The 18,574-nt window shown below is 34.3% G+C and overlaps 1 protein-coding gene across 11 annotated transcripts in view; it reads right to left on the bottom strand.

Annotated features, from left to right (window-relative positions):
* LOC149801223 (uncharacterized) overlaps positions 1–18,574 on the bottom strand; it is a 238,899-nt gene that overhangs the window by 79,680 nt on the left and 140,645 nt on the right. For 8 of the 11 annotated variants that reach the window (XR_016420596.1, XR_016420602.1, XR_016420599.1 and 5 more), the window contains exons 6-8: positions 16,025–16,060; positions 8,482–8,583; positions 7,878–7,981 (exon numbers count right to left, since the gene is read on the bottom strand). Coding sequence is in view for 4 of the 11 variants with exons in the window: in XM_089955282.1 (XP_089811408.1) it covers positions 7,878–7,981; positions 8,482–8,583; positions 16,025–16,060 (242 nt within the window). In the remaining 7 variants the exon portion in view is untranslated. The remainder of the gene's footprint in view (positions 1–7,877; positions 7,982–8,481; positions 8,584–16,024; positions 16,061–18,574) is intronic. The other 3 variants (XM_089955283.1, XM_089955285.1, XM_089955284.1) reach the window with 3 other exon arrangements.

Genomic DNA, 18,574 nt, shown 5'->3' on the forward strand with positions numbered 1-18,574 from the left:
TCCTAATGACCAATATCAAGGGTCAATCAGGGATAAAAATTGGAATGGTCAGACATTAATATTACAACTGCATAAATCATGGCACACACATGCCACCCAAGACTTTCCTTGAAATCAACACCTGTCTACAATATCCTAATCCATACAGATAATGAGACAAAGAAAAAGGAATTTACATGTGAAGTTTTATTTAGTCCTTTTAAAATTTCCAATAGTCTTTATTGAATCAAATAAATGCCAGCCATACTCACTAATAAGTCAAACAATGATGATCCTAATCTACCACAACATAATGCTCCTGCAGATCATGGTCTGTATTTATGTTCTACTGATTACTACTAACAAACTGCACAGACCCAGATCTGCCAGTACATTATGCTGGCAGATCTGGGTCTGTGCAGTTTGTTTGGAGTGTTAAGTAGAAAGTAACAAATCTTCAATTGACACTATGCAAATATACCAGGTTTGGTCCATTTATCTTAAACAGCTTTTAAGTTAGCAAGAGAAAATGTAACTGAAACCTAAAATAAACTTACCAGCAACGCTAAAGACAGGACTACCACTGTAGCATGTAACACACACTTTTATGATGATATATAGTTTTACCACGCTTCATCGCAAATGACCAAAAAATTTAATGAGTGGAAAATTCTACATACTGCATTGGGATATTGACCATAAAGTCTGGAACCAGAATATGACATGAGACAAAACTATTAGTTATGACACAAATAAACCTTAAGTCCCAAACAGCTATAAAATTATAGAGTGGAAAGAAAAATGTGTTGGAAAACTGAAGAAAATAAATTGAGCTATTGACCCTAACCCTGAAGACTGGAACCCCAATGTAATTCATAACACATCTTCTAGATAAACCAGCACACCAGCTTTAATCCCTTAACCTTACAAGGTAAAGAGCAGAAGAGAAAGTAACATAAAAAACATAAAATATTAAGCCATTACCTTGACCTTGAAAATAGAACTCCATTGTGGTTTGTCCTTCAAATGATGATATAAAAGTATAGCAAACAGCTTCAGAGTTACAGTACAGAAGAGAATGAGTGATGAAAAACTTAACATACTGTGTTGTGTACAAAGGGTGGTAAGAAGAAAGGGCACTGTGTCCCCAAAATATGGTGTACACACCACATTTAAAAAGGGACAAAGAAAAAGTGTAGTACATAAATTGAAGTAAAAAATGCACTAGTGGAGCAAAATAATTTCCATTATTTTCTTTGAGTTTTGCTATCTTAACTTTATCATCATCAAATTTTACATCAATAATTACAATTACAAATAAACATTTTATCATGTGCTCCAGAAACTCCTAAAAAAATATTAACATATTTGAACATCCGATGAACCTGAAGTGAGCTGCACCATGGAATTTTCCTTTCTGGATCTTGATTTCCTTTAACTGTAGTATTAACTTAGGTCTCACTGGATAGTTTCATATTTTCACACTTCCCTAATTTTTAAAGTAGAATGCATGAACTTAATTATTGTAAGCCTAGCATTTATAAATTCACACAGAAGCTAAATCTGCAATGTGGTTTAGATTTACTTTGAGTTAGGCTTGAAAATGGGTTGGCTTGTTTGTTGACTGCCTGTCACAGTTAGACTAGCACTGGAGATCAAATACATAACTTTGGCTGCAAATGAACAGCCAACTTGGATTGTGCATTTACATGTCTGCTACAGAGGTAAATATCTAAAAGTCAGATGGTTGAGGGGTGATGAAAAGTATCCTAACTTATTACAGTACTAGTGAACTTTAATCATGGCACATACTGTTTCTTTTAGCTGCCTTGTCACAGGGAAAGTATTCAAAATAGCTTTTTCCTGTCGAAAATGAATGTAAAAAAGAGGGGTTGGTGGCAGTGTTGGTTCAGTATAAAAGCCACCAGTTGTATAAGGAATTAGCCTGGCTGCCACAGTCAAAATCTCACATGCATGCTTTCTACAAAAATCATTAGTTTTTATTTGTATCTTTAATGTAAAATTATTCTCATTTTTCTGTAAAAGGTCATTGTCAGATGAAAATTCACCAAAAAATGCTGTCCAGTGAGACCTTATTGCTACCTGCATTTATTACAATGCATGCTGGTCAGAGGGTCAAGATCTGGGGGACACAGGACAAAAAATTGTGAGAAGTAAGCCATAATGCCATGCTCAAGGTGCAACACTAGAGCTGAGACACTGACCTGAAAGATTGACCCCAATTAAAAGTGATTCACAATTTAGTTATGTTGCATAATCATAGCATATTTCATCCATGAATCTAAATGACTTTGAAAAAAACAGGGTGAAAGAGAAAATGTGATGGAAAACAAACAAATAATGACCTTTGACCTTGACCTCAAAGAAAGACACACACACACCCAGTACAGGATGCAAAGGACCTTTTAGTGATGTTATGCAAGCATACCAAGTTTCATCCCTTCATCTTCAATGGCTTTATAGTTATAGAACAAAATGGAAAATGTCATGGAAAATACATAATACTGAGTCATGACCTTGGAGTTGCAGATAAGGCCCCCAATGTTGTATATGACATGTTTTTCTTTATAAATGTAGTATAACTATCCTAAGTTTCATTCCTTAATCACAAATGGCTTGAAATTAAAGCATGGAAGCAAAAGTGAGACAGATGGATGTGCAAATACTATGTTCTCAATTTATTTCATGATATGGCAAAGAACAATTATATTTCATTAATAAAAGCATAGTTTATAAAGTACATAGTCCAAACCACCCTGCAAGCTGATGGATATAAATTAGGCACAGTGTACCCCCCTGCATGTCACAAAAGACAACTAATGGAAACAAACTTTCTGCCCTGGAATGTGTCCCATATTTATGTTCCAGCTGAGAAAAGGACTTGGACATTTTACCTTTGTTCTGTATGCTTTTTTGGGATACCTGAACTTATTGGAAAATATATAGTCAGGATTGTGCTGATGTGCCACCACACACACACACACAGATTATTAAGTTACCACATAGGCAAAACTACATACAGCAATAACTCTTTCTTATTGGAGGAGTTAATATTCACATGTGACCTTTCAAAGAACCATGCTCATTTAGTTTCTCTTAAAATTCCAGGAGAATGATATCATAATGTCTTTATTAAATTGACCCTGAAGACATAAAGTTGTTAAAGAGTCAACAAAAATGTATAATGATACACATCACACCACGTCATTCATATTGCAATACACACCATTAGTCTCAAAGTAGCAATACACACACCTATATCAACTGCTTCTGCAATAATAAGAAATAGTTTTTACTACAGTACTTTCATGCTGCTCACGCACGATGATAGCAGAAATACATTAAATCATTGAGTTTTATAGATGTTAAACCACGGATTTTAACTTAATGTTGATTAAATTCTATTTTAGGTTACAGATTATCAAGTCCTTGCCTCAAAGAAGATAATTTAGTGTAGGATTTGTAACAAGGCTTATGCAGGAGCAAGCACTAATGATACAAAAAGAAAACAAACTGAAAGTTGTAACATCGTTTGGAGTGAGTGAGAGCTACCTCTTCTGTTGGAAGAGGATCCAGAGCTATGTTCTGGGGGAGGGGCAGCTAAATTTCTTGCTATGCCACTGTGACTATTGAAAAGAATCTTGTACAAATGTCTCTTTTTGCCTTTAAACTATTCAAACATGATAAACTTATGCATACATCCCTAAACTGGCATCTAAGCACCCCTTTCATTAACTTTAATTTGTGTTACTGCCTCAGATACTCAAAACTGTAAAGATACAGTATGCAGTCCGACAAAACATCATTTACTGATGTCAAACCATCGATATGCACCATACATACCAAACCACTTAAATTGTTTATGAGGGAGGGTAACCCTACGCAGGAGGGAGCTTTCAGTATAATTTAGTGGAAAAATGACAATGACACATAAAAGAATAAAACAGACTAAAATTTACACTAGAGGTCTGAACTTCCATCACAAGCTGTACTTCTTTACCTTTCTTGCAATATTATCACTGCATGATAAGATCATTTTAAATTCATGGGGTACAAATTATTTTGTGGAGTTTATCTGCAAGCTAGATGACAAATTTAAATTTCCAATGAAATATGAACCAAGCTGATATTCAAAGTACACTTGCATCCCTACCCCTCTGAACTGCATCACTCATTTGACTGAATACCAAATGGCATTTCTAGTAATAATATAAATGATTATTCAGTGCAGTATGACAAACAATGGAAATTATTATGATTTAATTTGCAAGCAAAATTTCTTGAACTTGAAAGCTCTAAACTAATGTAATGACTATGAGATGCAAAGTAATAAATGCAAAGTATTTAATGCAAAGTAACAAATGCAAAGTTACACACTGTTTACTTTTTGCTGCAAAAAGTACATGTATATTCATTGATAATAATAAATATGTACTCAGTAAAATTTAATACAATCCCTATTTTAAATCTGCAAATGTGTGAGAAATGTGAAAGCATTTAAGTTCAAGAAAATAAAATGTCAAGAAAATAAAATGTTAACCACACTTTGTTCTTTCAAGCATAATACATCTCTGATTGATAATGGTAGCTGTTTATTCATGAAAACGTCCAACACATGGATCACAGAGGAGCTATATTATCTAGTTAGATTTCCTAGATTAATTTAAAAGCAATTACCTACTCTGATTCAAATATTAAAAATTTTTATAAATTAAAATGAGGTTTTACTAATATTTTATTCTTCCGATTGCAAGTAGTATTCCAGAACAGACTTCATAACAGCACATTTTTATTGCACATAACTACCAGCAACCAGCAGATCAATTCAGCTTTCTCTATGTACATGTACTCTGAAAGCATCCAATAGGACTACTGCATTCTGTTCACAATGAGTAATTAGACAAGTGGTATTAAGCTTGTTTGATTTCACATTGATTAATTACAGAAGTGGTATTAAACTTGTTTGATTTCATTGAGTAATTACAGAAGTGGTATTAAGCTTGTTTGATTTCACTGAGTAATTACAGAAGTGGTATTAAGCTTGTTTGATTTCACATTGATTAATTACAGAAGTGGTATTAAGCTTGTTTGATTTCACTGAGTAATTACAGAAGTGGTATTAAGCTTGTTTGATTTCACATTGATTAATTACAGAAGTGGTATTAAACTTGTTTGATTTCATTGAGTAATTACAGAAGTGGTATTAAGCTTGTTTGATTTCACTGAGTAATTACAGAAGTGGTATTAAGCTTGTTTGATTTCACTGAATATTTACAGAAGTGGTATTAAGCTTGTTTGATTTCACTGAGTAATTACAGAAGTGTAATTATTCATTGTCAAATGAAACAAGTGGTATAAAAGCTTGTTTCATTTGAAACGAATAATTACAAAAGTTGTATTAAGCTTGTTTGATCACAGGCTGAATAATTACAAAAGTGGTATTAGCTTGCTTGATTTCAGACTGAATAATTACAGAAGTTGTATTAAGTTTGTTTGATCTCAGGCTGAATAATTACAAAAGTGGTATTAAACTTGTTCATTTTAAATAAATGCAAAAGAATGCAGGCATCATCTCAGATTCGGAACTCAGATCTCTCACTATATGTATAATCTGTTCATTATTAATATCATCATATCATCACTAATTCTTGGGTGTGGAGGATGTTGTTTTTTAATAGCAAAAATCCTAGAAATGAAGTATCCATAATATGCATTTTGCAACAAAGCCTTGAAATTCAATACCTACAACTATGAGGTGATTCACAGTACTACAGGTTCCCTCTAGCATTAATTGATCCTCCAACTGTGACAGTTTAAGTAATTAAATATGCAGTGTGTACGGTACTCTGTGACAGTTTAAGTAATTAAATATGTAGTGTGTGTACAGTACTCCAACTGTGACAGTTTAAGTAATTAAATATGCAGTGTGTACAGTACTCTAACTGTGACAGTTTAAGTAATTAAATATGCAGTGTGTACAGTACTCCAACTGTGACAGTTTCAGTAATTAAATATGCAGTGTATGTACAGTACTCTGTGACAGTTTAAGTAATTAAATATGCAGTGTGTGTACAGTACTCCAACTGTGACAGTTTAAGTAATTAAATATGCAGTGTGTGTACAGTACTCAAACTGTGAAGTTTAAGTAATTAAATATGCAGTGTGTGTACCGTACTTTTGAAACATTATGTGAAGTTGACTCATAATAATGCGAATTTAAAAAATCCATGCTAACACTTGCAGCCACAGTGGCTCAGTGGTTAGCATGCTGGACTCACCCCTGAAAGGGTGCAGGTTTGAATCCTACCATCCAACCCGCCTGGGTCTGCTTTTATGGCGTGTCCTTGGGCGAGGTACTTAATTGAAACTGCCTCAGCACTAAATAACCTACTTGTGCCGTAAAGCACTAAACCAAACCAAAATAAAGTCAACACTGGTTTCTTGTAACATGATGAAATTATGGTTGCCTGTTTTAAGAATGGCCTCCTGTGGTCTTGGGGATAAAGGATAGGTAAGATGATGCATCCTCCAGCATGTCAAATGACTAACTGAGGCAGAAGCCATGGTGGCTCTGAGGTCAGCATGATGGAAATGCAAACTGAAAGGGTGTGTGTTCAAACTGTTATTATTAGATCAGCCTTGGTTGGATACTTGTGCATGTCTTTGTGCAGGGCAATTTACTCCAACAATGTACTTGATTGTGTCGCTGTGCTATAAAACACCAAAGTAAGCAAAACTTTGTTTCGAGAATGACAGGGCTATATAAATATAGAACAGTAAATGAAACCCACTTGTTTCAGGCATGATAAATAATTCATATATTTTTGGCATCAAAATCATGTAGCTTTATGCACAACAGCTGCCTTGTTCTGCAAAACCAAGGACAGACACTCTCTGGATAGACTTAAAACATGCATAAATGGACACCAAGGAACAAAAACTGTCAGCATAAATCCATTTCATTACCTAAAATGGAGCAGAAAGTCTTGGGATTAAAACAAACGGTAAAACAGCTACAAAGAATTAAATAAGAATCTAATAATTCCAAGAGGAGATCAATGTTCCTGAGGTCTGAAATTCCTGCCAATCCACTCAAGTGAAAATCTCTGGGGAGTTTTAAAGGAAACTGAAAACAAAAATATGTGCCAATACATTACATACCCCTTCCACATTCGTAGAGAGGCATACAAATTTTTTGTCTCAAAGAGAGTGGGATGCACTTTTACTTAAATCTGCATTTGGCTGTCATCGAGTCAGCATCTCCTTAACTGGATCTGACTGGCTGTTTGGCATAGGAAACAAGTAACTAATCACCAGCATGAGAATGTTATTGAACAAATGTTGTTTTTTGATCATTTAAATACCATATACAGCATATACTTGCTTACAATTCAGATCAAACTGCATGGACTGAGATCTGCCATTTCATAATGCACTGACAGATCTAGGGCTATTCAATTTGCTAGGACTATATATCAAACAACACATGCCCTGATTTGCAATTGCAGATAGGTTGGCTACTCAAATGTGTCCTTGGGCAAGGCATTTTACTCCAATTGCCTCGGCACCAAATAAATTACTTGTGTTTGTGCTATAAAACACCAACCCCATAATAATGGTCCTTCAAATGTCATTCGCTATAGTGACATCATAAATATACATCTTTCATCTTAAAGGATGACTGCCGAGTAGTTGTAATGGTCTTATAATTAATTTGTCAAAACAGGATTTCTGTACATTGACTACACAATAAATGGGACTTTAACTCTGAAAACTGGCTAAATCCAGGATCTTTAAGGCTGCAACAACTGCATATATTTTATTGTCATTGACAATGAAAATAGTCTACAAAATGACTAACAGAATGGGTAACTTACAACTTCTAGCGCTGTTTCTGTTGAGATTTTGCCCTCCTTAACCAGCTGCATTAGAGCAATCCTGTCCCTGTCACTCATTGTGATTTCTGATGCATTCAAGTCCCCTGCCGAGGAAAACCATAATTTGCGTGAAATGTGCAATGAAGTTGATAAATTGATATTAAATAATTTCATGTTGGATGAAAGAGGGTACAAATTGCAGACATTACAGTCTCTCAGTTAAATTAAAAACCTTCATTCCAAATGATTTAAATCTCATTTAGATTCACTGCTATATCATACCAATTATTAATTAGTTTTTCACTAATTACCAATCAATTTCTTCCCCAATAATGGCTTTACTGAATACTGCTAATTAATTGAACGTATCTGTGCTTAATAAGATAATTTTGTAAAATTACCTTGCATTTGGTGTAATGAAACAATAATTGTGACTATTTCACATCGACAGATATCCAGTAATGAGTAACATTGTGAAATTTTCACTGTTGATTACAGAAATACATTTTCTTGGTGGTATTGCTACAAGTATCAATAAATAAACAAGATTTCTGGAGAAAATATATGTTACTATGGACACCAACAATTTTCCTCTATTTCCTACCTTTATGCTGCTTATATGCATGTTTTTTACTAGAGCGCCGGAAACCAATGTTGCGGAACAGCTTACCAAGGACAGACGACTTCTTACGTTCACCATCTTTATCTGAAAAATAAAATAAAATAGTTTGCTTCTTTACCAGAGTTATTGCAAATGTATCCTAGCAAAAATACACTGATTTTTTCTGGACACTTGATTGAACAAACCAGACAGTCTGATTTTGTCATATGACACATGATTGAACAAACATGACTGTCTTATTTTGGCAAATGACACTTGATTTAGCAAAACCCGACTGTCTGATTTTGTCCTATGACACATGACTGAACAAACATGACTGTCTGATTTTGGCGAATGACACCTGATTAAACAAAACCCGACTGTCTGATTTTGTCATATGACACTTGATTTAACAAACCCAGCTGTCTTATTTTGTTAATGACACTTGATTGAAGAAACCAAATATAGCATTAGGCTGACAAATCTCTAAAACTGAACAGTAAGTAACTTAAAACCCAAAAATATGAAAGATTTATTAACATCTGAGCATGCTGGGAGAGAAACCACACGGTAAGAAAACCTTTAATATAACGATTCTGTCTTTTAAGTAAAGTTACTGAATGTCAAAGTTATGCATTCTGAAACCAAATGCGTTTGTGCGTGCATGCATGTGTATGTGTGTTTATGTGTTTAATGGCATGCCAATCAAAAGTTTAAGTCCTAAAAAGGTAAATTTAAAGCCAACTCTTAAACCTGTGTGATCTCAATGCCATAAAATAAAGTAACCATACGATGAATTTCTCTCAGACCCATTATGTTCTCATTTAACTTATCAGCCAATAAAACTAACTCACGTCCAAAGACAATAGACCACCTTCTTTGATAAAAGTACATCTATTTCTATGAAAATCATCGACCATGGAACAGAACCTAAGTAAACTCTGAAAATGATATTATGTTAATTATAGTTTGATTCGTGGTAAGCTAGTATGTAAACATTATCATACCAATACTAAAAAGTCATTTTGTACTTTTGATTATGAAAGGATATGGAATACATCTTACATCAGCTGCCTGTTCTGATTGCCATTTTTTTGCAAAGTTCTGTTAATGTATTGTGATCTTCCCACATTAAGGCCCTTGTATAACATGCCAAATTGCAAATCGACAGACTTACACATCAGTACTGCCATTGTCTTAGAAAATCAATAAACGTCCAGAGTTTGTATGAAAGTTTATGATTGCTTTAATTTCTACTAATTTCACTGCTGTTTAAATTCTCTTTCTCTGTAATCAGTCCCCCACACAAGTTTTGCCATAATGACTTGCAAATAATGAATAAAGTTTGCTAATGGTACACACAAAGACTGTACTCTTTCAGAGTTTAAAGACTGAAATCATTTCAAAGAACAGTGTTTGTCTCATTCTAATAAGTATCAAGAAAATAGTTTTAAGATGGAGTTTTAATTCCATATAGATAATTCTCCCTTTAAATCTCTGACCAATGTTACTTACTTTGACCATTTCAACTTGCCCAGTTGTAAGGGAGGTAATTCATTTTGAGCTGGAATATCAATCACTGTGATGAGTGAATGATAGTGGGTTGATGTGGCCAGTAAGACTGTATTCAGATGAAAGATGGGTACACTGTATGTATACTTTAAATGGACTGTACATATGCTGTACATACACTTTATGTATACTGCAAGCAGACTGTTTGAATGCTGTACATCAGGCATGTGCAACCTGTGGCCTGCAGTCCACATCCAGACATTGACCTAACAATTACGATTATCCAATTACATATACTTGATATGGGTATATTTAAAAACCATCTGGCTCATATCCTTTAGAAAGTTGCACATGCCTCCTGTTACACATGTATGTACTGTTTATACATGTATGTAGTTACATATGTATGTACTGTGTTATACATGTATGTACTGTTTTATACACGTATGTACTCTTCTTGTAAAATTAACACACAGCAGACCCTTGTTCTGATGGAATAAATGAAGCAGCCATTTTAAATGTGCTTTTGCAAGTCAGATAAACAAAAATATCTTAAATACAGTAAAAATTTGCTCTGTTGGAATACAATCAAAACACACCTACATAAGTGAAATAATGATGCTCTTTAAAAAGTAGCATAGCATCCGTCAGCTATTTCTTCACCCTTACAAAACCTGCACAAGTATTTATTTGGACAAAACAAAATGAACCACTCTGCAGCCACAAGAGAGTACCTCATTTGTTTGACTGGTATACACTATAAACCAGAAACAAAAAGCAGGGCCAACAGACTAAAATAGAGACCTGACTGCCCACTGACAACAGTATACGAGATCTGTACACCCACTTCAGGATTCTCCAATCTCAGATCAAATATCACAAAGAAATGCATTTTTGCTATAGCCAATTCATTCACAAATGATTCCCATTTCTTATTCCTTTAATCAAAACCCAGTTTGCTGATTAATTCTTCTGAAATCTTTGTTTGTCTAACCTTACCCAAAGTACACATGCAAAGAGAGGATGCACTGCTCTCATGTACATGTACTCCATGAGCAGACCTGTTTACTGCTTTCGATTATATACCCCAAAAAATAATGTGGTGACCTGTGACTGTAGCTATTAAAGTAGATTACTCTAAATAACAATTACAATTAAACAATTAAATTACAATTAATTACTTTAAATTAAATTTAAGTAGATTAAGTTAATTTTGCCTGAACCACCAAATAGCAAATTAAACATTATTAGCTTTAGTTTTTCTGGATTTGTTGGGTCAAACCAAATACAATGACAACATTCTACCTGTATTAAATGCCAGTCCATTACAGGTTAAAGCTTGCCCAGAACTGCTCATTACAACTGACTCAATGGATCAGAAACAGAAAAATCGTGGCCGAATGAATAACTAAATAGTGGAATATACTTGAGTGCTTATAACTAAATGATAATGAAATTAGCTGAATATGTGAAGTCTAGAAATATGATACAAGATATAAATGAAATATATGACAGTATGCATTGTTTTGGAGAATTCAAACTGATGCACATTGCAATATTAAACTTGCAATGAGATACACATCATGGTGCAACAAATGTTCATCTACAAGCATGGCAAGCATCTGGATCACCATGAATTGGAAATTTCCAGACACCAATCTGATACATAATCCTCAGAGAGCATACATTACTCCACACAATGACGCATTCCCGTACCTAATTCAATCTTACTTTGATTTGTTTACTGTTTATCTTAACTCTAATTATAAATAATTCTCTGTTGAAAGGAAAAGTGAATGCAAAACTTTGATTTCTGGAAAAGTGAATGCAAAACTTTGATTTTCTGTCATTTCTATTTCATATTTCTTACGTGTATCCTGATGTGCAATATTTTATGAGTTGAATCAATACATTGTCTAAATTCTGAGGTATTGCACTGTGGTGAACAAGCAATTTCTACCTACTGCCAAAACATGCATTGGTGGAAAGAAATATCACGCTATCAGAGTGCATCAGTAAATCGTTATATCTCTACTGGCCTCATTCAACCTCATTACAATGAACATTAAATGATGATTCTATTCATCACATGACCCAAGAAGAGTACCATGAACTGCAAATTATTTCTGTTGCAATAACTCTGACCACTGATCTTCTGACCAGTGCACACCATCCATAATGTTTGGTCCATATATGTAGTGTACAACTAATCTAGAACCAATGCTATTGTGCAGAAACCATTTTTCTTCTTTTAGTGACAGAGACCTTTACCTCTGACCTCAAAATTAGTAGGCTTCTTCCCAACATTAAGTGCAATGCAACCTCAAAGCTTGGTTCAGGTATGAGATGTAGAACTGATATTATGCAGAAACCATTTTTATTCTATCAGTCAATGACCTTGAACTATGACCTTTTGGACCAAAAAATCATTTGGGTTCTTCCTTATCCAAGTGCAAGTGATGCAGAAAACTTGGTAAAAACAATCTGCTGTCCAGAAACCAGTGTTCTTTCAACCACACTGACAATATGCCATTGCCCTGTATGACCACATCATCTGTTTCATGTCCTTCAAAATTTGAAACAAATGTAGTATTGGTCAAGTACATGTATGATATTACGATAACAACACATGCAACTGTATCATTTGACAAATATTAACACAGTACCCCGTTATTATAACACTGTCGTTGGAAGCCACCGACTAGATGGCCATTTAGTGAGACCACCTTATAAGTAAGTACATTATACATATAATTTTACTACCACTTCATCAAATAAGGTCCATGACCAAGAATGCTATATAACCTGCTTGATAATGAGAACTGTTGTAATGAAGGGTCTTATAGTGAGGGAGTGCTGTATGATGAAAGCCGTGATAAAGTCAAGACTTGCACTTGTGACTTCTCAACCCTCAGCCAAGAACTGATCATTAAGCCATGCAGCTCTCCACAAACAGAAGCAGTGGCCGCTTCATGGAAATAATGTACCGACTATACTTGCTTATAAGAGCTCAACATTAAATTGCACAAACACAAATTTGCTGTCACGTAATGCACCAGCAGATCTCAGTTTGTGCAGTTTGTTAGAAGTAATCAGTAGAACAAACAATATAGACCCTGATATGTAGGCGCATTATGCTACGTCAGATCAGGATCTTTGTTGCTTGCAATTTGACTTGACTTATAAGCAAGTATGTGTGGTATTCTCGCTTACAAGTAATATATGCTTAACTTACAGGGGACATGAAGGTCTCTTATTGAGTTACTTTACTTTCCATATGTAATGAAGTAAGTGTAAAGTTAGTCTCTGTAAAAGTAAGTACAGTTAAAGTGAAAACAAGATTAATCCACGCTTGACCAACATTTCACTTACACGTGACATTCTGATTTATAGGTGGTATAAGCATTCATCAAATGTGTATGATTCTTGAGTTCAAGGCCAATGTCATCTCTGGACTAACAGTTTACTGCAAAATACAACCCAAGTCCAGCAAAGGTGCTATTACGAATTTTTGTGTCAATTTTTAAAAACATTAAACTTCCCACTAGATTTATAAATTTCAATTAGTATCAAATAAAAATGAGAATTTCACCATGTTTGATTTTTAAAAGGTTTAAGATTTTTTTTTTAAATTTAATAACTTAAATGGATTTTTGGTATCCAGACTAGAATAAAGCATAATGTGTATGACTACATGCATTTGTGTATCTGTAAATTGCAAAATGTGGAAATGAGCAAAGCACACCCACCCACACATTGCAGACATACCCTGGAACATGGACTTGTATGCATCCAGGAATATATTTTATTAATAATTTAATTTAAAATAATATTATTTGGCACTAAACATTCAACTGTTTATAATGTAATGAACTGAAAGGAAATAATTTACTGTTGGATGCTGAATTTTTTTCTATATTCCAGGGTGAACACTATCATAATTTAGACTTGGCAACACTTCCTCTCCCATTTCTGGAATTTAAAACATGGCAGTCTGCATCTATAGAATTATGTTACAATGATGTGTTCCCTATGGTGGTTTTGTTTCATTCACTCTTGTCCTATAGAGAATTGTGCAGTATACACAAATATCCTATAATTCAAATGACAACAACGGAATTTGTGACAGCACACAATGATTAGCCTTAAAGTGGTCATTGGATTCTGAAAGAAAACTACAGCATCGCTAGTGAGTCAAAGCCTGATTTCAAATTCAGTTGTAGTGGCCTATATGAGGATGACAGATTCTGCCCAAAGATGCCAACCGGTATCTGGGTACTCAGGTACCCACCAAATGATAATAACCCAGGTAATAAAATGGGCAATAGGCTCCCTGTTTATCATTAAAACATTTTCTGCCAGTGCTTGTAAAAGCCACTTTGTTTTGAAGTTGACAATCGTTTGGCCTGAGCTGCAAATACATGAGCTTTTACAGTGCCAAGCAAAGTCTGCCTCCTCCAATAAATAATAGACCTGAACCCCATGTTTCCCAATGTGACTATTCTTTGTTCGAGCCGCCAATGTGGTACAGTGGCTTGTAACAGAGAGTGGTTATTTGATCCTGCTGCACAAATGACGTGTTCGGTTGCAACCTTGAATAGATGTCACAAATTGTATGATCAAAGTGTTACTTACAAAGCTCAAGCTCAGTCTCTAAATAAGCATCTGCATATGACAGTGAGACCAAGGAAAGGGAGTCAGACAATATTTATGATGATTAGTCCACATTGATTACTAGACTACGAAGAGGGATTTCAGAACTTTATCAGATAATGAGGATGAATTCTTGAACTTTATACCTGACATTAATTAGGTAGTGATATCTATAGTACACTCTTAATTTTCTTTTAAATGTTGACTTAACTTCAGGTTTGAACACATTTAATTTGGATCAACAGGTAATCGGTAGAAGTTTTCTAAAATTTTAACATCTTTACCAATAAGTATGTTTGAAAGAAACACTGTATTTATTACTTAGGTAATACATTATGTCTTTGGTTGTCACTTTTTTTGTTTTATTTTCCATAAAACGCTGATATTGAGCGATCTGTTTCAAATGCAGTGATTTTAACAGGCTAATGACTATTGGAATCATTTCACAAATTTTTACTTAAATGGAAATGTATAAGGTCAGAACTGTTCACTTGTATTTATATAAGGATACATTTTTTATGTCAAATGGGGGTGGGGGTGAGCCACTCAGAATTTTGTGAGAATCTGCTGTTGTATCATGGATAAATGGAGCATGTAAATGACTTTTAACCTTCACTTAAAAGTTAAGAATAATTCATGCAGATAATCTTTCGCCCCATAGGTGAACAAGTGTTGCAAGTTAATGACTCACATTTCACTTAAACGAGAGGTATTCTTCATTTATAAATGAAATGCATAATTTGCATAAAAAATCCTAATCCTTCATAATCCTTCGTCTGTATATCACCTGTAAATAAACTGAATCGTCACCTACAAGCCCTTTATAATTGATGAATATGTGACCACAAGCCACACATAAGCGGTTCATTATGTGCGTGGTGATAAACAAGCTCATACAAATTGCACAATTATTAGTGTATGGTTTGTATGTATATATCTATAGGGTTAAATGGCACATCATCACAATCATGGCTACAAAGTAACCTGTAAATTTAAGTCTCTCAGATGGGCACACAAAACAAAGAAGAAGCCAAACAAATTTTAAATCCTTCAAATGCAAAGTCAAATTTTATTACTCTTTTAAAAAGTGTAAAAGCCACAACATCATTAGAGGACACATCCCTGGAAGACTGCCTACCTTCCTTAGTTGCCTTTTACGATACATAGTAGGAGCATCAGGCCTATTCTACGTCCTCAAGCCCACAAGGGGAATATATTAGTGTGCAAGGAAAGGGGAAGTGTTATCAGGTAAAATGTGCTTTGACCATCACCCTAGGCCATTTTAAAAAGCTGATTGAGGCAATGGGACATAAAAAAACAAAAAACTAAGCATTGAAAAGTAAATATACGGTAAGCCAAAGCAAATACATTTGCCAAATACCTGTAGAGACTTTATGAGGAAATATACAACACATGCCTGAAGAGATAGAAAATAGAAACATAATAAATATACATCAATATTTACTGTTGTAACAGAAATATAATAAATATATCTCAGCATTCTCTTTTGTAATAGAAACAAAAGTTTGGCTAAATATAAATTGGCAATGACGAAAACTGATAAGAAATGAAAACAATGTTTCCAGTTTTATACTAGCTATTGTAGCCCCCCAAAAAATATTGAAAATGTCAGCATAAACATGAACATTAATCATAAACTTACAATAAATATGAATATTGCCATGTTTGCATTAAAATTAACTGAAAGAAAACAAAACTGGTCTAGAAATGTGTCCTTGTCCACCAAAATGATGCAATTCATGGGCAAAGTACTAAGTGAAACAGGAGTCATAACTCCAGCTTGTAGGCTACAACTTCAGCAGTTTTGTACAGCATGAGTAAATTTAAGAAACAATCAGAAAGTACATCTATTAATTTACATGCCAATTCATGTATCTGAAGAGTAACAATCATTCCATCCAACATATGTACAGCTGTTATGACAAATTTAAACTCCATTGTAAAGTGGGTCCAGTCAGTCATATGTCCCTTGTCTGCACACTAATTACCTAGACATTGCCCTCCTCAAAAAAAAATAGAATCTTCTCTTGACCTACAGTATGTGTTCTGTGTATTATAATCATTTATCTAGACAATTATTTATTCAGATAAAATTCATATCCCCATGGAAATCAAGGATATCTATGTCCGACAGTTTAAATACACAGGCATCACTGTCCATTTCAGCAATACAGCAAGTTCCAAAATTAAAAATAATTTTAGGAAGGTGACCGTTTACAAATTTAGCTTGCACAAATAATGCTTCAAATTGTGCACCTTGTCAAACTGATTACTTTTCAAATGAAAAAAGATTAATAAGATAGCAGTTAAATTTGACAGATTTCAGCTTTACAAAAAAGCTTTTAGTGATTGTGAGTTAACTTGTATGGACTTTGGTTCTTTATTTTGTTCATTTCTGCATTCAAAGTGAATTTCTGGCCAGGCAAGCTTGCAATGCAATTTGGTTAAAGATGTTGCACTCAAATTTGTATTGTAACTTCAACTTGCTCTCAACACTCATCAATGCCTGATTTCTCCATCATTTTCAAACAAGATTATGATTTTGTTGAGAGCTACAATCGCAACCTGAATTTTCTGTTTACATTATTGAAACAAGCATTTTTTTTCTAAAAAAATGTGTCAATTTGTTGTAGAGTGGAAAAAGCATACGATAATGTATGGATTACAAAAAATCAAATTGTAACCATTCATGTAAGTTTAGTCACTAATAATCTGCAGGATTCATCTGGAACACTAAAACAGTTTATTGCTGAAGCCTACTTCTGTTGTTTGGAGTTCTGTTTTAAGCATTTCGAAATGGGCCTCCATCTTGATTCAACAAGAGGATATACAGTCTATACACATTTCATCCAAAGAGAGAGAAAAAGTGAGATTGGAGCAGAAAAAAAGAAAACTTCAACAGACCTAAATATAGAAATACAGATCTGAATAATATACATAAGAGTAGATATATTTCCTAAATGGGAAAAGAAAGTAGATCCAAATGTGATAATGCCACAATAGCCATAAAAGTGGTATTGTACTGCCACTTTGGTGATATCATTATTCTCCCCCTCATATATTTCAATATCTCATTGTAAAACACATATCAAATATGTCCTACCTGGTTTTTATAATACAAGTGTGACCTCAAAATTTTGCATCTTTACATAAAGAGATTTCCCTGCAAAGCTGCCTTATGGTGCTAGGAGGAAATGTATCTAATGAATTTACTTGAAATTCATACATCATTGCATGCACCAAATGTCCTTTCTCTTGGAACAACACACATTGCAATACATTTTACCAATTATGTATTGTAACCATGCATTTTTGACAGCCCATTTTTGTATAAATACTCGCTTTGTTACGGATTTTGGTTCAGGATTAGAAGCCGACATCATGTGAATCTTCAGCTGAACACTTTCATTAGGCTATTTCTGTTTTTCTTCCATATTTGTGCTTAGCAAGTGAAAAAACACAAACTGTACTGTTTTGGCTGCAAAATTTTCATGGAAAATCAGGTTATCAATTATATTTTTGAGCACTTGCTTTTAAATAGCATACAGTGTGTTCTCTGTTTGTTTTTGTAGGTTTAACACCATTTTTCAGCACAAGAGACACTATACATGACAGCTAGTGTAACTGGTGGAGGAAGAACCTGGGAAAACGCCTGTAAGATCCACCAATGGAAAGCTTTGTCATATACCCATATTGGCCAAGCCTGTGACTCAAACATATGCAGATAGTTTGTCATATACCCACATCGGCCAAGCCTGTGGCTTGAACCTATGCAGATAGAGGTGAGATGGCAGTGGTTGGAAAAGGAAAGTGCTTCAGACCAATTTATTACCTAAGGCCTCTACAGTGTGTTGTAAAACATTTGATAATTGAATATAAAATTATTTGCTGAGTAAGGCTTCTAGTAAAA

Source organism: Sinohyriopsis cumingii, chromosome 4 (assembly GCF_028554795.1).
Source record: "Sinohyriopsis cumingii isolate HCF-2022 chromosome 4, ASM2855479v2, whole genome shotgun sequence".
In the NCBI taxonomy this organism is placed as follows: Eukaryota; Metazoa; Mollusca; class Bivalvia; order Unionida; family Unionidae; genus Sinohyriopsis; species Sinohyriopsis cumingii.